Source organism: Colletotrichum spaethianum (assembly GCF_022836535.1).
Source record: "Colletotrichum spaethianum MAFF 239500 DNA, contig36, whole genome shotgun sequence".
In the NCBI taxonomy this organism is placed as follows: Eukaryota; Fungi; Ascomycota; class Sordariomycetes; order Glomerellales; family Glomerellaceae; genus Colletotrichum; species Colletotrichum spaethianum.
In genome coordinates, this window is record NW_026054806.1 from 125,609 (window position 1) to 145,840 (window position 20,232).

Consider the following 20,232-nt stretch of genomic DNA (forward strand, 5'->3'; position numbering starts at 1 on the left):
ATCTATCAGCTTCCTGCCCAAGATTTACTTCTGAAGCTCAACTTCGCTTGGCTCTTGATTATTTGAGGCACTGGCCATCGACCGCAAGAAGCCTCTCTGCAGAACGAAACTTGATCGAAAAGCTACGCATCATAGCCATGATCAAAGGTCGTCGTCAACGAAAGACATAAAATATTGACATATTTGCTACACAGAAGACACGACGATAGAGGCCTCTATATCTGAGGTTACTGGAAGGTCACTAGGGGGGAAAAGGAACATAGGCCCATAGATTTGGAATTTCTAGAAGGAAAGGTATTCTTTAAGTGGCAGGCATGTTCTGGTCAGGGAGCAAGGCCGGCACTGACACATACGCGACAAGAGACCTGCAGACCGGACAAATATACCAGACCAGTTTTGCTCTACTATGATACTCCTGAAAACAAGCTAGAGGTTACGCTCTGTTGGACTTGTTCAACCGTAGAAGGCAGCTGTTTGTCACGTGTTGAGGTACACAACCAAGACTGCAGCTAACCGGGTGAATGCAGCGGATCTTATTTCGGTCGAGCAAACGACGATGGCAACGAACAGTTTTTTCTCTCTCTAGCTTCTTTTGTAATTAAAGACCTTCGCGTTCAAGGCATCAGGGTCTCATGTCTGAGTCTTTGGTCCCTTGGTCCGGAATCCCCATTCATCCTGCGCGTAGTGGACGGCGTCAAAGTCGTCTTTGAGGCAGGGAGGAAGCGCATATTGACGCGCCAGAGGTGATCATTACGGTCAACAGCATTGGAAGCAAGGTAATGAGCGTTTGCAAGGTGGCCCAAATCAACCATTTATTTTTCCTGCCCTGGGTTGGGCCTTTTTCGATTCTTTCCTGTCCTCTACAACCATTGCTGCCGCTCTTCTCACTCCCTATTGCAGGATGGAATCGAACCTGAACCACTCCTCTTCCGACAAATAATACTCACCATCTGGCTCCAGAAGCTCTACACGCAATACCACGCCTGAAATCAGTTCCACCGTATCGTTCATTTTCTCTAACCTGGAAATCGGCGGCAATCCTCGCGCTCTCCACGTGGACGCTCAACCAGGTCATTATAAGAACCCCTACACGATGTTCCGTCCTTCCAACTACCACTTCGAGGAGATCAATCCTTCGGTGCCTCGTCGTGTTGATGTCCCGACCTGGCGGGGAGGCTATGGTGCGGGGGCTCGTCGGGGTCCTGGCCAGGGGCACTACCACTCGCCCAGTTCGACCAGCGGCCATGGATACCTGGTGATGGAATCGCCGATGCCAGAGCGTCATATGGGCGGGGAGTCAAGCGTGGACACGACGTGTTTCTATGCCTACTGCTTGGATCGTGGAAATGGCAACTACACGCGGCTCATTCCAGCCGACTTGCTTCCGCCCCTGGTGGGAATCCCGGCTGTTCAGGACGGTACTGACGGCATGCTTGTTCTTCCGCCGCCTCGAGGGTCGGACCCTCAGAATCTGGCTGGTAATCCTGTTCAGCCGGTTGCTTTCAAGGTATGCGCGTTTCCTTCGCTCTTGTTATCCCCCGTCGAGCACCAGATCGTTGGCGCTGAACGTATCAGACCCCTCCGCCATCACCGGCACCAGTGTCTGATGCTCTTCAGGTAATGCTCATGGCGTTTCTTTCAGCTCCCCAGTTTCTCCGTGCGTTCTTTCCTTGAAACTGTACATCATGCACTGACGGGAATCTTTGTGAAACTACAGAGAAGAATTGATCATATCGTAGCTTCCTCTCCCACGCCGCCAAGGAAGCCAAAGATCTACTGCGACAAGTGGGTTCACGAGGGCGTCTGTGCCTTCACGCAGCAGGGTTGTAAGTACAAGCATGAGATGCCACTCGACAAGGCAACGCAAAATTCCCTGGGTCTGTTCCACGGACTGCCGGCATGGTGGAAGAAGCAGCAGGCCGAGCTGCAGCGACAGCAGTCACAGGCACTTCCCGAGCAGAACAACGGTTCTGAAGCATACTTTGATGCTCGTCAACAACATCAAAGCGGACATGTTTCACCCATCAAAAGTGAAAAGGGCCACAATGGCTTATCAAGAGCGTCACAGTCTTGGCGGAGGGCCGAGGGAGTGAAGCTTGGCCTTCAAGGACAAATGAGCTCAGTGCCATCCCCAAGACAGACTGGAGGATACAGGACTCCTGCTGGTACTCGTCTCGAGCCCTTTCATCTTGTAACCTATAAGCTAACGTTAGAAGCAGGACTGCGGTCTGCGTACCACCACAACATCAATTCACCTACTTCCTCTTGTGTCTGGGGCCCGATTGGTCCGCCTTCGAAGCAGACATCCGATCAGAGCCAGATATGCCATCAGGACCTGGGCAACTTCACCACATCGAACGACTTTGCGCGTTTGAGCTCTCTCGAGACGAACATGGGTGAGAAGGATAACAACATCAAATACGAGTCATACTAGAGTCCGGGTATGGAACAGGCTCCTTTGGTTGGATTGGGTATGAGTCCGTCGAAATCGGAATGAGACATGAGATATGACAGACTGAGGATATCGGCAAGGCTTTTATGTTTCCAGGCTTGATAGATTGTATTCGTTATAGAAGACACAAGCCAGCAATGGTGGCCGGCGGGCGAATGCCGAACCAAACGCAAAACTGTGCTGACGTGCCGCCTTCTTTTAACTTACCTTTCACAAGTGGAGCTTCCTCCATCGAGTCACCTATAGCCACTCCAGGCTCCAAGTCTCCTTGCCCGCACGGAACGGCACAACCTGGATGCCCGCGCCCTCGAACGTCTGGTTGACGACGGCGCCACCGCGCGTGAGGCGGATGCGCTCCTTACGGACGTCCTCGGTGCCGTAGAACTTGCGGCCGTAGCCGCTGACGAAGCCCTCGAGGCCTTCCTGGGTGATGTCCTCGTCTCGGAGCTCGCCCCGGGCGACGGCCTCGTCGAGGGCCGCAAGGAGGTACTGCACGGCGTAGGGCTGCGTAAAGACGCCAGCGGCGGCCTTGGAAGGACCCGTCTTGGAGGTGATGGGATGCGGGGCCGAATCGGTGCCGAGGAAGAACTTGCCGTTGCTATGGGCGACGGCGTTGAGGAGGGCTTTACGGTCGGCGGGGAGCTGTTGTGGGTGTTTAGTTTCGTGGCCTGATGGGACGAGTACAACGAGGGGAGGTGGGGGTGCTCTTCAGAAGGTTGGATGATCTTACCTTGGCAACGGGCTTGCAGAAGTTCAGCTGTGTGGCGTCCGTATTAGTCTCAGAAAGTACGGGTAATAGGGGTCTGTTCGGTCATACCGCGTCACCGACGACATCGTCAATGGTGATGAAGAGATGGTGGCTGCACAATAAGCTTGATGTCTTTCTTGAGCCTTGGTTCAAGAAACGTACCAGGTAATCGTGCCGGAGACGTTGGGGCCGCTTGAGTGTTGTTAGTTCAAGCTCATACCCATTCCAGCTCTCTGGACTCACCATGACTTAACAGCCTCAACAGCCTCGGCGGTTGTGCAGTGCTCGAGAACTAGAAAGATTAGCCATGTCCTGCCCAAGTGCCGTAGTGAGTCTAGCTTACTGATCCTAAGCTTGGGGTACTTGGCATGGAGGGCCTTGAGCGTAGGGAGGAACTGGAGTAGAGTTGTCAACAAGGATGTCCAGAACACAATTCGGATCCGTCTGCTCACCTTGGACTCGGCATTGAGAGTTGTGATGTCGCTGCCGGCGTGGGACGGGCACTCGCCGTGAAGGCACAGGATAAGGTCAACCTCCTCCATGGTCTTGAAGACCTCATGGAAAGCGTCGTAGTCCACGACGCCGGCAGAGCTGTTGGTGGTGACGCCAGCGGGGTAACTGAGCACTGGTTAGAGAAGTGAATTGAAGTAGGGCAGCACTTGGTGGTAATAAAGGCTCCCAAACCTCTTCACGGCGGCAACGCCGGCCTTCTTTGCCTCTCTGATGGTCTCGGGGGTGACGTCCGGGTGGAGGTAGAGGGTCATGAGCAGGTCGACCTCGTCCTTGCCCACGGCCTGCTTGATGCGCGCGGAGTAGTCCAGGGCCATCTTTACAGTAGTCACGGGGGTGGGTGCAAGATTGGGCATGATCAAGGCCAGCGGATGTGTTAGCAATAAACGTGCTATGTCTACGTTGATGCGACTTACCTGGTTCACTCCACCCTGGCGGACAGTCGGGGCGACGATCTGGGACAATCAGTTGGTTGGTGTGTTCGGGATCTGCTTTGAAGGTTGCACGTCGACAAACCTTGCACATGTCACCATCACGCAAGTGGACGTGGGCGTCGAAGCCAGCGGGCAGCTCGACGGTGTCAGGGAGAGGCATTATAGATAGTGGTTGACGGCGAGTCTGATGGAACGTTGATGGAATTCGAAGTAGAGAAATAAAGGTTCTATTTCCACTATTAGAATACACCGAACTGGCAAATTGAGAGACAACTCAATATCCTACAGCTTTTGGGGCCAGGGTTGACGTACAGCAGAGTTTCGCTCGATAGTTGGGGTCAGTTGTCGCGATGGTAGAATGAGTCTGAGTCCCTATCTCAAAATGTTTTTCGACTATCCATGGTGGGGGCGGGGTAACGGACCAGGTTCCCCAACTTCTTTGGAAAACCAATAGACAAAGCGAGAAGCATATCACTTCGAGGTTTCACCCCCAAACTCTTTACAATATGTTCATGGTGATGGTGCTAGTTCTCCCAAGTACTGGTCCATCAAAAGTGAGCGAATAAAGAGTCTCGTGCGAATGTGCATGGCAGGCGGTGCATTGTGTTAGTACAGATACACAATTCTGATCTCTTCACTGTTGCTTTCATTATCTCTGAGCTACCCAATATGGTGTCTGTCAGTCATTGTCAGTTGCTGTCCCGTCCTTGTTAGTCTTTCTATCGTCTCAACTGATAGCATTGTTGCTGAATCTCTTTATTCTTTGCATATTATTACAATGTCACGATTGACGAAAGAGAGGAATAGAGACCCCAAAGGAACACGCAGGATGATACGAAGAATAGAGGGCGAGAGCTTGCACCTGGCTTTCTATCATTGGCTTGGAGGGGTAGAGCCCCACTGCCATCAACAGGTGGGGCTACACCCGCCTTCACGTCTCCTTTCCAAAGGCCAAAGATATTCAGCCGAGGATTAGGCGGGTCGAAACACATTGACCATAGTGCACGGACCATTAAACCCCACTACCAGAATGGAGCAATGGCACGTCCTTCGTGGGTACCTCTCCCACTGGCGACTTGAGCTTCGTACTGAGGCTGCCTACAATCATCCTGAACTGCGCCCTGGATTTGCGAATCTCCGACTTTCTCTCGAGCAAACCACCCCGTGCCCCCTCTTCCCTCTCGTCGATCTTGGCAATCCCAAGTCTAAGCCGCTTGTTCGGGTTTCTGCGTCCTTCGCCCTTAGATCCGTCGGAGCGCAAGCTCGCCGCATCCACCCAACATCTCCATTGCTTCGGCTAGGTGCACTGATTGCCGGCAAGATGGAAGAGGTACTCCTCTACTTCGACCACGAGAGCTATGCGACCGACGAGGTCTATGACAAGACCATCAAGAACCATATCACGAAGATCACTCGTCTTTTCAAGGACCAGGCACCTGCGATTGCGACCAACGCCCCCCAACTGCTAGAGGTCCGTCGCCGCCGTCCCTTACTGTTGGCCATTTGGCATTGCTAACTGGGGTTCTACAGATCGTCAACCCCGCCAAACACTCGATCTCGCACCTCGCGATCCTGAACACGCTCAAGCACATTGACGAGGCTTCCTTTCCGATATCAGTCGACGCCTTTCGCGAGCATGTTGCCCGGTTCTTGTTGTCATATGACGCTCGACAGATACGCTACGTCGGTGAAGTCTTTTACGATTTGGTCAAGGATGTCGTCGAGTGCAAGCTCTTCCCAGTAAGATAAACATTTCGACCTGGAACACGTCGTTATACTAACAGTGTTCACCTCTGCGACAGGCTCGCCAGTCGATCGAGATCGTCGTTGCCGCCTTGAGACGACTTGACCCAGATTCCGCCATGCTCACGAGCCTCCACCTTGCAGTGGTCAAGCTAGCTTACGAAACGACAAATTGGGACCAGATTCTGCCACTTATCGAGAAGCCCTGGATGTTTCTTCCAGGCATGAAGGATCAGGCTCGTTCACAGTATCTCTGCGACCTGACGGCTTCACCAGCTGCCTACATCAGCCCATCCACACAACTGACGGATTTCTTGACCCGCGAAGGTGTGATGGAGCACGAGTACATCACCGCTATGATCTTTACGGCCAAGCAGAAATGGACGAATGCACACAATGCATACCAGAGAATTGTCACTTGGCCGTCAAGAGAGTCGTCCGTGAGCAAGCTGATGACCGACTCTCACAAGCGGTGGATCCTTACCGGCCTTTTGGCCCTTGGCCAGACACCGACACTACCATCCCACATCAGCCCAAGTGCCCAAAAATCATACGCAACCCTCTCGAAGCCCTACGCGGATGTAGCGGCCCAGTTCTCGACCACCAACGTAGAACAGCTCAAGACCGAGATTGAAAAAGGGGCTGAGACGTGGGTGACCGACCAGACGACTACGCTTATGAAAGAAGTCGTTATGGCGTACCAGAAATGGCAGATACTTGGCCTCGCCGATGTGTATCACAAGATTAGCATCCCGGAGATCCGTCAGCAGACGCTTTGCGCCGAGACAGCACAGAACCTCGAGACCGATGGCGAGGTCGAGGGGCTTCTACAGGAGATGGTCAACATCGGAATGCTCCAGGGATCACTGGAGGTCAGTCCCGATGGCATCAAGTGTCTTACCTTCCTCCCAAGCGACAAGGAGATTGAGTACACCGAGTACCAGAAGAAGATCAAGGATGACACGCGCATCAAGACGCTTAACAAGCTCACTGAAGCGAGCGACGCTCGCCTGGCAGCCTCCAAGGACTACGCCAAGCATGTACTTCGTGAGCAGAAGCGCCAGGACAAGGATGGAGGCCAATCCCAGAACGTCGAGCTTGGCTTCGATGCATCTATCGAGGATGAGGATCTCATGTCTGGTCTTCGGCAAGACTGAAAGAATCATGCAGAATGGGCCCAACTAATCTCGACAGTCCTGTCAAAGACGAGATGTCGATATTCCCGACGTCTCTGTGCCGTATTTTCACGAAGTAACGAAGAAACAAGAAGTGAGGTGGATCTCTACGAGAGAAGAGGCAGATATTGTAATGCCACAAGGGTCGCGCTCGACATGGGTTCGAGAGACTACCATTATGAGACAGGTGGTGGCATCAGGCCGGCGTTACGAGATCAGGTTCAGCAGGGAAATCGCTTTGTTTACCGACATGAGGCACTTCCTCCATCATTAGCATTACAGAGGACGAGGTCGGGTTTGTAGACTCGGAAACTAGAGAAGAACAAAGCAAAATGGTATTCTCATCTGCCATTACTACTTTTCCCGCGCAAATAACTTTATTTTGACATTTGTGTGACCACCGGTCTCTTACCTCGTAGCTCATCAAATTCTATCCACCTTGCCCATCCCTTCTCTGTTCATTCTTCACGTAGAGATGTGATTTTCGCCCCTGTGATATGGTTCCCCTTCCGTATACTACACGTTAACATCAGTGCTCTACGAACTGATGCCAAACTGCTTGATGAGCTCAGCGAGCTTGGCTCCCTCGGCCTTGTAGTCAATCGGGCTCGCGCTCATGACTTGGTAGCGTACCCTGGGAAGAAGTCAGCATTACGAAACCTTGGAAACTGGAAATAAGCGGCATACCTCTGAGACTCGCCGAAGGTGTCCATCTTGGCACGGCATCGGAAGTTCAGCTTGCGGCAGTTCGCCTCCTCAAAGGCCTGGGCCATCTTCGTATCGTCCTCCTCACGCAGGGCCATAAGCTCATCAGCCGTCATACCCATAACGACGCGGCCAACATCATCGAAGCAGCTGAGCCACAGCTGGTTGGTGTGATCGCACACGTTGACGGACATGATGTAACGGTACTCAGGCTTGGGATGGGAAACATCGCACTTCTCGCAACGCCATGTACCGTCGCCCATGTCAGTGACCTTCTTGTTGCACCCCTCGTTCATACACGCAGGGTAGGCAAAGTTGTCCTGTTTGATGTAGACAATGGTAGCCTTGAGGTTGAAGTAATCCTGTTGCTCCATGCCGAGGTTTTCTTCCTTGACCTGGAGAATGGACTTGTCCTGGTCCTTCCGACCAGTAGCATTGCCCATGCTAGCCATGTTGTTGTGGCTGCTGAAGGTGTCGTTGCGGCCAGATGAATCGTACCAGCCCTTCAAGCGGTGGGCATCAGGAATATCGGGGTCAATGGACATCGTGCCCGAGGAAAGCAGACTGAGACTGCGGCCACCGAAGTCTGATACCTTGGTACCCTTGAAAGCCACCACAGACTCGGGCTTGGCGTCAAAGTTAGTGGCGCTCTTGCCCCAGATGGTGACGCGAACAGAGTAATTCGTATCATCCACCAGGGTGAGCTCACGCTTCTCATAAGGCTTGCCAGTCGATTTAGAGACGATTTGGGAGACCTCATCAACATCCTTGAGAACACCAATGATATCCACGGTCGCATCCTTCTCAACCTCCTGGAGCTCTTGGATGTTGCAGAAGTTGAACCGCACCTGAGGCACATTACTCTGATCCTCAGCCTTCTCGATCATGGTATCGCGCTCGAAGGTGAGCTCGTAGTCGTTGGGGAGGTTTGTGAACTGCTTCTTGGCCAGTTGGACCTTGCAGGGGCTGGAGATGTAGTAGACGCCTCCCTCCTGGAGCAGATCGTAGTACTGGTCCACCTGCTCGTTGAAGCCGGTTGCCTTGATCTCGCCACTCTCATCAAGCAGGTTCACACTGAAGAGCTTGCCCTCGCCACTGGGCTTGTGCCACGTCCGAATGTCCGACTTTTGTGTGACACGAGCCTTGATGGTCCACTTGTGAGCGTAGGGGGAGAGGGCTTCGATGGGGTAGATGTTGTTGCTTCCGTGTTGACCGGTCGCTCCTCCAGCAGAGCGAGAGGGTATCGATTGTTGAGGCTTGGGCTTCGTCTCTTCTTGCTTAACACCGTAAAAGTTCTGTCCGCCGATGGTTGTGTTCGCTGCCGCGGGGGGAGGCTTTGCTTCGAAGGCTTGGGGCTCGCCAATCTTGTCTGGTGTGCCATACTGTTCAATGACCTCGAGGCCAAGGATGATCAAGATGCTGAAACATGGTTAGGTCATGTTCTGGTGGTTCGTATAGGAAATCAATAGCACGCACTTCTTTCCCTTGACAGAGTTTGCCTGGTACTGAGTGATCCGCACGATGCAGTTTCTGACCAGCTTGTTGTCGTGGACGACATGGTTCACTTGTGTGGCGAGCATGCACTGGACGTAGTTGTTGACATCGCTCAACACGATACGGTATCTCTCGGCGCCACCTCCTGCTTGTGCAGCCAAGGGCTTGATCTGCAGGCACTGAAGAACGGGGACCGGGAATTTCGCGTTGGCACCTTCGGGGTCGTTGAAGATGGCGCTGCACGACGCAGAAATTAGTACGAGACGATAGAATGGCAGACTTGAGAAATGTACTCACTCCAAGGCACCTTTCGTAATCTTTGATTCAACATCCATCTTGGAATCAGACGAAAGCGTAGTTATCTGGTGCAAGTCTGTCGGCTGAAGTTGGGTGGGATTCAGAGGGTCGCTGGAAGTTCTTGCGCGAGATGCGAGATGGCAAAGACGCGTCGACCGCGTTCCGATCAATTAAGAATGGAGGGGCTCTTAGGTAAGCTGGTCAGTGAGGGGTCCGTGTCGTGTCTGTCTAGGTAGATAGGTACCTAAGTGTGGAGGAGGAAGGGGTCCGGTACGTACTGACAACAGGCAACTGCTCGCGGGGCAGCTACAAGCATTAAGCTGAGACGTCATCCCTGGCAATGTTCCAAGCTATGTACACGTACTCAGGACAGACCCGATCCAAAGGCTGCGCCAAGGGAGACAAGTAGCTAGTTTGGCAGTGTCGGTTGCATTCCTCAGTTTACACTCGACATCGCTGCCACGTCTTGCAACTACTCCCCCAGTGTCCCATCTTCCGTAGCTCTTTGCCCTGCATCACAGTGCTCTGCACAGCTACCCATACCCCACCCGCCAAAGATGACGCAGCTCGACGTTGCGACGAAAACTCCCGAGAGCGACGCTCCTGAGAGCGTCACTGAGCCCGTAACCGAAAACACCTCCGCTGCCGACACGCCGGCGCAATCGACCAGCCCTACCACGACTATGGGAGGCGCTGGAGAGCACAGCGAACATTGCGTGTCGGACCGACCAGCTCGTGAGTGGTCTTGGGAAGCCTCCGACGATTTGCGCGATATTGACTTGCTTTAGCGGCCGGTCAGTCCTCGACCGGCGAGATCATCAAGATTAACGATGTTGAAGTAAGGGGAACTCCTATTTTCTTCGCAACCGCCAGGGCCTCGATCACATACTGACCTAGCACAGACATACATCTCGAAACCCGCCGACTACCCTCATGCCCCAGCCAGACTTTTACTCCTCTTGACAGGAGGCACAGGTCTGAAGTCGGTAAACAACCAACTTCAGGCCGACAAGTTCGCCAGCGAGGGCTTCGTGGTCGTCATGCCCGACCTCTTTAACGGCGACCCCGCTCCCAACTCTTCTACGATCGACAACAGCGAGGACACCGGATCGTTCCTGGACACTTTCAAGATGAAGATTGTCGAGACGGCGAAGAGCTTCCAGATCGACATGTGGTTGGCACGACACACCGAGGAGAAGGTTCTGCCGATCTTATACAAAGTCATCGAGGGCGCTAAGGAGAAGTTTGGCGACGCGGTGAAAAACGGCGATGGCATCTATGCTGTCGGCTACTGCATCGGAGGACGTTACATTCTGCACCTGGGCTCCGATAAGAAGGTTGCAACTGGAGGACAGGAGCCTGCTGACGCCGAAGCTGGCGAAGTCAAGACTGGTCCCTTCATCAAGGTCGGCGCGATAGCACACGGCGCTTCTGTTGTTCCCGACGACTTCACCGGTGTCAAAGTACCCATATCTCTCGTATGCGTCGAGAACGATCCCCTCTTCCCTGAGGAGGTCAGAAAGTATGGGGAGGACGTCATGTCGAAGGCAAACTTGGAACACGAGGTCCAAGTCTACCCTGGCGTTCCGCACGGTAAGGCTGTTGTTTCTAAACTAATAAAGATGTGTCGATTTTGCTAACAGTTGCGTAGGCTTCGCTGTTGTTGGTGAATATCAAGATGGATCAATCAAGGATGCTCAGAGCACCGCATACGAGCAAATGCTAAAATGGATCAAGGACCACTAGGATGACGGCGAGAGATGACTTGCGTATGTGTTATGAAACAGCCTTTGCTTTTGGTGTGAAAATCCAACCCGCGATCTACGATGATCACAGTTCTCTGGATGGACCCCTGTTACAGTTCAAGGGGTATTATTATATCAATGCTACGAAACTTCTCCCGTATGCATGCTCCCTTTTCTTCTTAGTAGTGACCCAATATACAACCATACATTTGCAAGCCTGTCCAACTGCTACAAACACGCCTCTATATTGCCTATGGAACTCGAGTTCCTGCGATCAAATGTAAACGCCGTAGTAGAGCTATATCCACTCTCATATTTCGGCGCCGAACTCGCGCCTGGAGAGTTGACGACGATGCGCACTTGAAATGATCGGTCTTCGAATATTCGTGAAGATTCAATATTTCCGTTATATGTCTTGTCTTGAAGGCCAGTCGAAGCGTTTTTCAATCACTATTTGGTCTCTTGCAAAAGGTGCCATGCGTTGGGCATACAGGCCACCACAATTCTTGTGGAAAGCTCGATGGCCGACCAAATGAGTGTCCCATGGGCATCAGCTACAAATGAACGAGGATCAGTCAAATAGCACCGTACACTAACCACGGCAATTTGCACATATGTGTCGGATTCTCTGTTGTTGCAAAATACACCATGCTACGAATCCGAACAATGCTAACGACCGTGAGGCTGTTGCTTTTCAAGTCTCTCATCGCACAATATTCCACTCGCGGTCGGAAACACTTACAATATACCCATACTGAACATAGCAATCACGCCAAGCTTCTTCTTCATCTTCAGATTCAACTTGTAAAGCTGGGTCAGGGGAAGGAGAAGCATCCAAACTTCGAGCGCGATGTTCATACTGCTGTGCACAATACCCATCTTGTTCAGGTCGAGGACGACACCGCGGGGCTCCTTGTCACGCCAGCCCTCCCAGATGAGCCAGGTTGGCTGCCTTTGAGCGAAGGTAAGCACGATTAAGATGAGGCCTACGAGGAGATTGTATGGCAATGGAAACCAGGCAATGATCCTGAATTTACTGTCGGGAAATATGCGGAAGAACGCTAGGATTTAGGCTTTGATGATCGAAAGTGTGAAGATGTAGAGGATTTGGACCATTATGAGGTACTAGGCAATATTAGCTACTGTTCTTATAAGAGATTTTTGGGCTGTTACTAACTTTAAGACGGTTTGTAATCTGATAATCATGCAAAGCCCATATGTCGAGACCGAGGCCTTAAAGGATCACTGTAGCAAGGTGTTAGCTAGCATCTCTCATGACATAAGCGCTCACCGTCATTACTTATTACACTAAATCAAAACCACGAACGCGGTCAAGCCGGCCTGGCCGGAATTAGTTGTCAATGTCTTGAGGGACCAGAAACCAGTCCGGGTGATGTTGCGGACTTACAAACCCAAGGACTACCAAGCTGTCGTCAGCGCCCCATTTTGCGAGTCTCATAGCCTTGCCCACAACTCGGCATGCGAGGAACAACGCGGCAAGCACGAACATGGAGAGGCTAGTCACGCGCGCCTCGCTACGGTAGTCTTGCATGGGCAACCCACATGCCGTTCTTGCGAGGTTAACGAATGCTACAGGCATCAAGCGCCGTCAGTCAGACCATGTTCTCTAAACCTGAGGAGAGATAACTAAGGCGAAGGTGGTCTTACCCAAGGAGTCCGTAACGCTGCATTCTAGCAACACGCAACCTTTTACGAAGTCGTTGAGGCCTTCGTTGGCACAAAGTTATGCTTGTGTTTGGTTAGAGTACGCAGGTTGGCTCAGTGCATGGCTTAGACATGTCGTCTGCGTTCGCCATTAACAAGAGCATACAACACAAAAAAGCAATGGCTTCCCTAGAGAGGGTGCGCGAAAATTCACACTCACAGAGCATGGAGGAGCTTCCTCTAACGGATTGGCGGCGGTGAACCTCGAGAGGCATAAGACCCCTATTACAATATGCCAGAAAGTCAACATTATGAGACTCCCACAATGACCGCAAACACATACATCCACAAGCACTCATGTGCTAAGAGGAGACCGAAGAAAGGGCAAGAATAGAGGGTGCCCAAGCCAGGTCATTGCCTCTCATTTAGTACTTGACGGAACGAGCATTCGTCGGTACATCCCATAGCCTTCTTTACCATCGATCTCCCTTACAAATACGGCACCACAAAGATAGCGCTGATCGTATTTGGACTACTGTTCAATTGCTCTTCCTGGCGCAACAACATCTCGCCGTCGTTAGATTGTTCTACAACACTGCCACAATTGGACAAATCGCTGATATGGGATTAAAGAGGGGCATTGGAGCTCAAATGTGAGCCCATAGAAACGAAAATGCATCATGATGCCGCCAAAGCGTGAGCCGCGGGGGAATCAAGAGATGCTCCTTGCCACGTACTGGAATGACCCATAGCTTTTCACGGCAGCAAAAGGTTAGCAGGCTACCGAGATTGAGACATCACGCGTCTACCTATAATCACACAGACCCGCAAGTATTCTCTCAAACTCTTACTTCGTCTGTTAGTATACGTAACACAGACATACCACTTTGTGCCTTCAAGATTCCGATGTGGACCGAAGCAGGGTATTCCCTCTCCTTAGGGCAAGGCGCTTGGTGAATGCCCCGTTCGAAATGCGATGATCTAATTGAGCCATCAGTAGCGGGACTGGACGAGGGTCGCTTCATTGGAATTTTGAGATACCTCGATCCAAAGCCTCGTCCCAATGGATGTCTTGCTGGCAGGAACTGAGCCCAATCACGTTCAAACCACCAGTCTAAACAAGTACGACAGATTCAATTAATCACCCGGCCCCTTAATCTCTTAGGAGATGGTACAAATAATCTTGCCCGAGTTCTTGTTCGCCTCCAATAGCCCATGAGCCTCTTGGATCTTCTCCCACGGCAGCACCGTATCAATGACGACCTTGAGCTTACCCGTCTTAAAGTGCGGCACGTACTCCTCCAACCGATCCCTCAGCTTACCCTGGTACTCGACATCCCTGCTCCGCAACGTGCTGCCCTCGAGTCTGATCCTCTTGTACAGCAGCGGGCCGATGTTGGCCCCCTCGATGTTGGGCCCGCCCAACAAGCCCAGCAGCACGACCCGCGCGTCCCGCGCCGCAACGTCGAGGTTCTTCTGGAAGTAGCCGCCGCCGACGAAGTCGACAATCACGTCGACGCCCTTGCCGCCTGTCGCCTCCTTGACCTTCTCGGCCCAGTCCTCCTCCTTGTAGTTGAAGGCCGCGGTGGCACCAATCTCGTTGACGACGAAGTCGCACTTCTCTTTGGATCCAGCAGTCGCGTAGATGGCGGACGCGCCGGCGTCCTTGGCCAGCTGGATGCCTGCAATGGAGACGCCCGAGGCGCCGGCGTGCCAAAGGACGGACTTGCCCTTGGAGAACTCGCCCACAAGGAAGAGTGCCTGCGTTGCCGTGATCCAGGTCTATTGTATTGTCAGTCGTCAAGTTCTTTACGAGAACGGAGAGGTACGAAAAAAGCGATGCTCACCTCCGGGATACCAGCAGCCTGCTCCCATGACAGGAAATCTGGCTTGTGCAGCAGCATCTTGCTGTTGACGGCGATGAACTCGGCGTATGCGCCGCCGTACGCGAGACCGAAAACCTCGTCCCCGACCTTGAAGTCCCCGTGGTCGCCGCCGCCGAACGACTCGATCGTTCCGCTGAACTCGACTCCCAGGGTCTTGGGCGCCTGGGGCGGGAGCGGGTACATGCCAAGGCGCTGGATCTGGTCCATGCGGTTGATGCCGAAAGCCTTGATCTTGATCAGAGCCTCGCCGTTGCCCGCCGTCGGCTTAGGCGTCTCCTCGTTGATGAAGAGATTCTCCTTGGGCCCCTTACCATCCTTAATGTCTATCGTATTTGTCAGCCAATGGCAGTCAGGGTCCCCGATGCAGATGCGACATACCAATTGCTCTCATTGTGGAAGCCATTTTCTTAAGATGGAGAATCCTCAAATCTCGAGAATGTGCAGTTGCAACGCTGCTTTTTGAGAAGTTATAAATTCTCGCTTGTCGTCAAGCTGTTGTCATCTCACCGAGGCTCCCGTGTAGTTCCCCTCAATGACGTGCATCCGGATCCACTGACTAATCCATTCGGTACGCCGCCGTATCCCTCCGTGACCGACTCCGATATTTCCGTGCCGCCTCCGTCCACACCGCAACCGGCCCCTCCGATCTAAAACGACCTGATCCATCGCTATCAGCCCTATGATTGGACTTGGCCGGGGTTCAACAACCCAGCATCCACTTCTTTGGACATGGTCTGGAGTGTCTCCATTTGGTCGTTCCGGCCGGGACAAATGACAATGGGCCGTGTTGGGCTCAGGTCCCTCCGATACTTCGCTTTTTTGAGGCGCCCCCGTTATTCTTCTCGTTTGAGTAGTATCATTAGGACTGCAGAGCAAAGGGAAAGGAGCAATGGCACGCGCTAGTGATCACAGCAGCAAGCCACAGGACTCGGCTCGACTCACGCTGACGTCTGTCGTTATTACCAAAGTCTGCAGCCTGAAGGGACCCAAGCCAGCTACTTGCGCAGTCGCGAGCCTCATTTATGAAATGAAGGGTCGAACACTGACAATATTGAGGTTGATTGTTGTTCGCAAATCATAGGCAGGGCTGCCCATGCTGCTGTAGTACGGCGATGCCATGCAATGCTGGTCGTCGACTTGTTTCTATATGAACTGTTCTTCGAAATACACGTTGCGATCCAGCGCCGGCACAGTCCACTATGTACTCTTCGGCCAAAGCAACGTTCTCGCTGAAGACAACTACTTGTTTGACATGATCCAGAGTTCCCAAGTCAACACTTAATAAGAGGTAACCCTGTTCCAGGTCGGTATATGAATGCAAACCTCGCGGACCACGAAAGGATAGGCAATATTCGATCTTCGGATATTTACTCATCTGCATGCTTTCGCCAGAGTACAAATAGCTAGAGAACATAGTTCGGCTGTAGAAGTCTCTGAGAGTCCTGTCGCAAAGCCGCCATGGAGGGCTTCGAGGCTCGAAGCAGTCGCGTAGAACGCCTGTTTCGTCGAGTCCCATTGGCCTGGCACCAAAGAATCCTGCGAACCCTTTCAAGAATATAACGATATGTCAGGCGAATTAGTACTAATCCGATTGGGTGCGTCTCGTTCCCGACCTCAATAACCGTGAGGCGGCATAAGCAGGGGCCAGGATGTCAATCGCAGAATTCCACAGCGCATGATCGAGGCCCAACGTGTGTGACCGGGCCTTGGGGCCGAAAGCCGATGTGACTGTCGATTACCCCAGACGAGGACTCTTGGCTGAACAAAGCATCCACAAACTGGGCTGTCACATAAGAAAACCTGAGCCCGCCACAACAGGTTGTCAGATCATGACAAGAGATAGCCTATGGGGAGGGCGATGAGGGCAATCTCGGATAGGTTGGTGAGGCAGCATCATCTCGGAGATGGGATACCATTCGCGGGCCTAAATGAATGGATACGAGATTGGCCGCGGGAAGAAATAAGGAAATGGTAATACACAATGTGTCAAAAATAAAATAAAAGCCAAAGTCAAAACAGGATGACGCGAAGACCGCAGGCTCCTTCGCGTCTTATTCTTGGTCGACGAGCTGACTCGGAAATAGTTGACCTCTAAAGGTCTCAAAGTACATAGAAGGAAGCTGCAAAGTAAGCTGCGTGAGCTGCAGGCACAAACCCACCTCGCCTCGTTCTAGACCAAATGCAAGTTGATGGTTGAGGCGGAGAAGAAGGAGGAAGAAGGAGGAAGAGGAGGAGGAAGAGGAGGAGGAGGAGGGGGGGGGGGAGGGTGTGGAAAGATGACGATTGGTCAATAGTCCCAACTGAGATGCTAAGGGTCTGTGTTTATGTGGAAATTGGATGATGGCCAGCTGGTGCGATGCGACACCCCGGAGTGGCCAAGCCATTTCGATTATTGTCGCACAGGCCATCACACCACCGCATTGTACACCACTGCAGGTGACCAGGGCAAGCGACCCGCTGCGGTATTCTGGACCGTCAATGGCGAAAGTGCCCAATTGGTCGTTGGCGCTTCAAGGCTCGCACATCCGGAAGAACCGAGTTCGCTCCAATGTGTTGAGGGAGGGAGCTTCGAGTTCCGGTCGAGTTCTATGAGGGAACTAATCGCGGAGCTGCCGCCTCTCAAGAGCCCCAAGACAACCGGTCGGACCGGGCATGTGTCGATTCCAAGAGCGCAGTCAACCGAAGCATCGCCAATGGTGAGCGCCTTAGCTGCGCCTTGTCTTCGTGGCTTCGCCGGATGCTGCGGTCGACAACGGGATGGCTGTAATGCTATGAGATGTCAAAAGCTTTTTCTAAAATCAGTTACCTCGTTACCGGGAGGTGGCGGATACGAGACGGACGTGGTGAGGCCGCACAGAAGCAGCCACTGTCGTAAAGGGAGGAGGGTACACCTTCAGAGTCTAACGTGGGTAGTGCAGAGCAGAAGGTCCTGCGCAATGTCTTGTCGGACGTCGACGTCGAGGTTGTGTTGACTGTTGACGTCGTTCGGGGCCCGTGGACAGGCTGCCCGCTGTTTACTTAGCACTTTATAACGTGGCACCGGATCTCGATACGATGGCAGACGATTCCCGATGATCAACGTTGATTTGCTCCGAGCGATAAACATATTGCGGTCTCCGCCTCTCGTCTCCGCTGGACGCAAGGACGTCAACTCAAACGGCGGGATACCTGAATTCGAGAATAGAATGGGGACCCAGCGGGCTGTCGTCGAGTTGTCGTCGATGACAGGGAAGTGTGAAGCTGTGACGACGGAGGGTGCCGGGGCCCCGGGGGCTTCGGGGGACCGTTCGACTACTCCCCTGCGTCGATGAGACTCTGACATGTGCACCAAACCTGGAGGAACCCTGTGGTCGATGCTGCCCTGGTCCGCTGGCCAGGGTGGGGGGATAAGGAACCTCTCAGACCTGACGTTTCTCCTTGCTTCAGGGCAGATCCGAGGCCGTCCGTCCAATGTTTGACCCTTTGGCCATCGTCTAGTGTTTGCATCTAACCGCGTGGTTCTCGGACGGACCATGTCTAAATTCGAACCCTTCACCTGGAACGACTCGTCTAGTAGCCTTTGCCAGCACTGGGTCTCTTCCATAGGGAATCATGGTACTCCCGCCAATCGTCTTCGACATGTCACGGGCTGCTATTGGTGAACCATTTCTCGTGACTCAACGGAGCAGCCAAACGCTTCGCGAACAAATCTCGCAGAAAACGGCGGATTCCTTAGCATGGGGAAGTGCGTCTGGCTGATAGTGGACGCAACTATCATTGACTCGACAAGAATGATACGAAGCCTGACTGGAAATGCGGGAGCCATTGTGGGAAGTCGGGAAATTGGCAGAGAACACATGTAAACTACAATAGTGTCCAACCTGGAGGTCAGGTTGAGCCCCTGACCCTGACTCGGCTGCGGCATATTCTTCCTCTTCGTTGGCTGCGAGGGCCAACACGCGCCAGGCCCAAGCCCGTACTCTTTTTCCCGTCTAATAGCGGCCATTGTTCTCATTCCCGACTGGGCAACCTCTACACCAGCGCGCCCGCCACATGGCCAATCACAACTCTTGCAAGTTCAATTTCCATCGAGATTACCCTGTCGCCGCCTTAGACCGAGTCTGCCCTCGCCCCACAGCATCTCCAGTTTGATCTCCCTTTCCCCTCTTCGTCCCGAGCTCGCCCACCAACTCCTGCAAAACCCAATGACAACATTAATTGCAGCTGTTCACCCCTCGTCTTTCTCCGTGCACAGCAAGACCTTCTAGCGGAGGAGAGAAGAAACGACGAGCAGCAGCCCTGCTACCTAGTAGGCGTAGCGTGGCCTAGAGCCGATAGTCCCATGGACGGGTTTCACACCACGCGAACGGGCAGAGATCACGGCGGTGATGGCTTGCCAGTGCTGCATGAGCCTAGCCAACTGGATCATAAACCTGGCCACCGGCGTCCGCTGGGCTCACGGCAGCCTCGAGCCTATATCTACATTAGGATCACGACGCAAGCCATGGCTTTCGATATGGTCCTTTCAGCCGCCACTCATGGTCTCTACCGGAGACCTGTTACTGGCCACTCATGGTCTCGGCGTCTTTATTCTTGTCACCTTCAGGTAAGCCCGCGGGTTGGAATAGCACGCGTTTTCCAGCCGATGTCCGCCTTTTACGCTGAATTCGGCGATTACAACGCTGCGTGGTACCTGCATTAGTGTCTGGTTTGGTTCCTGAAGTGCACGCTGCTTATGACGCAGGCCAGTCAGCCGTCAGCATCAATGGCGGCGGCGGCAAAGAGGCAGTGAGTGAGTGCTGCTGCAGTCATCTTGACGATGGCACATCTCTCGGCGAGTCGGCGCGTCCATTCGTCGCCTGCCATGAAGAGCAATACAGACTCTGACAGAGCGTCTTGCAGTTTAATCAAAAGATACGAATGGCAAAGGTGGATGACGGAGAGCGGTCTGGAATCTCGGATCACGGCTGCGCGTCAAGAAACTAAACCCCGCCTTGGAGCAGGCATATATGCCCAGAATCAGGTGGATAGTGGTATTGGACCATCCAGCGTGCCAGAAGGAGTGTTGCGTACGTGTGCATGCATTGGCAGCTCTTGTCATGGACGGACAGCTGGTTGGACGACCCACCGAAACTACTCAAGCCTACCTTACGTCTGTTTCTTTCGGTGGGCTCGAGTCATCTCATCTCGGTCGTCCGAAGTCCTTGCAGATTTGGGAAAATCCAACGGTTCGCAGCTGCAAACGTGCACCGAATTCCACGCAGGGAGCTGCTGGAGAGGGTGTTCTCGAACGGCGGACAGAAAACAAAGCCTAGACGGTCAACGAGCGATCAGACGAGGCAAGCGCTTGCTAGGTAGTTAGTCACTCCGCAGCGCTGCTCTCTACCTAGGTATGCTGT

The 20,232-nt window shown here is 53.0% G+C and overlaps 7 protein-coding genes across 7 annotated transcripts; 3 read left to right on the top strand and 4 right to left on the bottom strand.

The window, feature by feature from the left end:
* Nucleotides 1–1,093: 1,093 nt before the first annotated feature.
* ColSpa_10518 (uncharacterized protein) lies at nucleotides 1,094–2,434 on the top strand (the record flags this gene model as incomplete). The annotated part of the gene is made up of 2 exons (XM_049276730.1): nucleotides 1,094–1,507; nucleotides 1,718–2,434. 2 exons carry the CDS (start codon nucleotides 1,094–1,096, stop codon nucleotides 2,432–2,434), a joined length of 1,131 nt encoding a protein of 376 aa, XP_049132687.1.
* Nucleotides 2,435–2,692: 258 nt separating this feature from the next.
* ColSpa_10519 (dihydroorotase) lies at nucleotides 2,693–4,304 on the bottom strand (the record flags this gene model as incomplete). Its single annotated transcript, XM_049276731.1, has 7 exons — nucleotides 2,693–3,094; nucleotides 3,183–3,209; nucleotides 3,270–3,312; nucleotides 3,444–3,492; nucleotides 3,544–3,818; nucleotides 3,885–4,101; nucleotides 4,127–4,304. 7 exons carry the CDS (start codon nucleotides 4,302–4,304, stop codon nucleotides 2,693–2,695), a joined length of 1,191 nt encoding a protein of 396 aa, XP_049132688.1.
* Nucleotides 4,305–5,465: 1,161 nt separating this feature from the next.
* ColSpa_10520 (COP9 signalosome complex subunit 3) lies at nucleotides 5,466–7,044 on the top strand (the record flags this gene model as incomplete). The annotated part of the gene is made up of 3 exons (XM_049276732.1): nucleotides 5,466–5,615; nucleotides 5,675–5,884; nucleotides 5,947–7,044. The coding sequence occupies 3 exons, from the start codon at nucleotides 5,466–5,468 to the stop codon at nucleotides 7,042–7,044; spliced, it is 1,458 nt and encodes a 485-aa protein (XP_049132689.1).
* A 555-nt stretch (nucleotides 7,045–7,599) lies between these two features.
* On the bottom strand, nucleotides 7,600–9,596 carry ColSpa_10521 (replication factor A protein 2; the record flags this gene model as incomplete). Its single annotated transcript, XM_049276733.1, has 4 exons — nucleotides 7,600–7,696; nucleotides 7,750–9,186; nucleotides 9,244–9,498; nucleotides 9,559–9,596. The coding sequence occupies 4 exons, from the start codon at nucleotides 9,594–9,596 to the stop codon at nucleotides 7,600–7,602; spliced, it is 1,827 nt and encodes a 608-aa protein (XP_049132690.1).
* A 519-nt stretch (nucleotides 9,597–10,115) lies between these two features.
* Nucleotides 10,116–11,304, top strand: ColSpa_10522 (hydrolase tropI; the record flags this gene model as incomplete). The annotated part of the gene is made up of 4 exons (XM_049276734.1): nucleotides 10,116–10,293; nucleotides 10,347–10,396; nucleotides 10,461–11,151; nucleotides 11,210–11,304. The coding sequence occupies 4 exons, from the start codon at nucleotides 10,116–10,118 to the stop codon at nucleotides 11,302–11,304; spliced, it is 1,014 nt and encodes a 337-aa protein (XP_049132691.1).
* Nucleotides 11,305–12,041: 737 nt separating this feature from the next.
* ColSpa_10523 (uncharacterized protein) lies at nucleotides 12,042–12,813 on the bottom strand (the record flags this gene model as incomplete). Its single annotated transcript, XM_049276735.1, has 2 exons — nucleotides 12,042–12,251; nucleotides 12,712–12,813. The coding sequence occupies 2 exons, from the start codon at nucleotides 12,811–12,813 to the stop codon at nucleotides 12,042–12,044; spliced, it is 312 nt and encodes a 103-aa protein (XP_049132692.1).
* Nucleotides 12,814–14,129: 1,316 nt separating this feature from the next.
* ColSpa_10524 (quinone oxidoreductase-like protein 2) lies at nucleotides 14,130–15,245 on the bottom strand (the record flags this gene model as incomplete). The annotated part of the gene is made up of 3 exons (XM_049276736.1): nucleotides 14,130–14,750; nucleotides 14,816–15,177; nucleotides 15,233–15,245. The coding sequence occupies 3 exons, from the start codon at nucleotides 15,243–15,245 to the stop codon at nucleotides 14,130–14,132; spliced, it is 996 nt and encodes a 331-aa protein (XP_049132693.1).
* Between the last annotated feature and the right edge of the window lie 4,987 nt (nucleotides 15,246–20,232).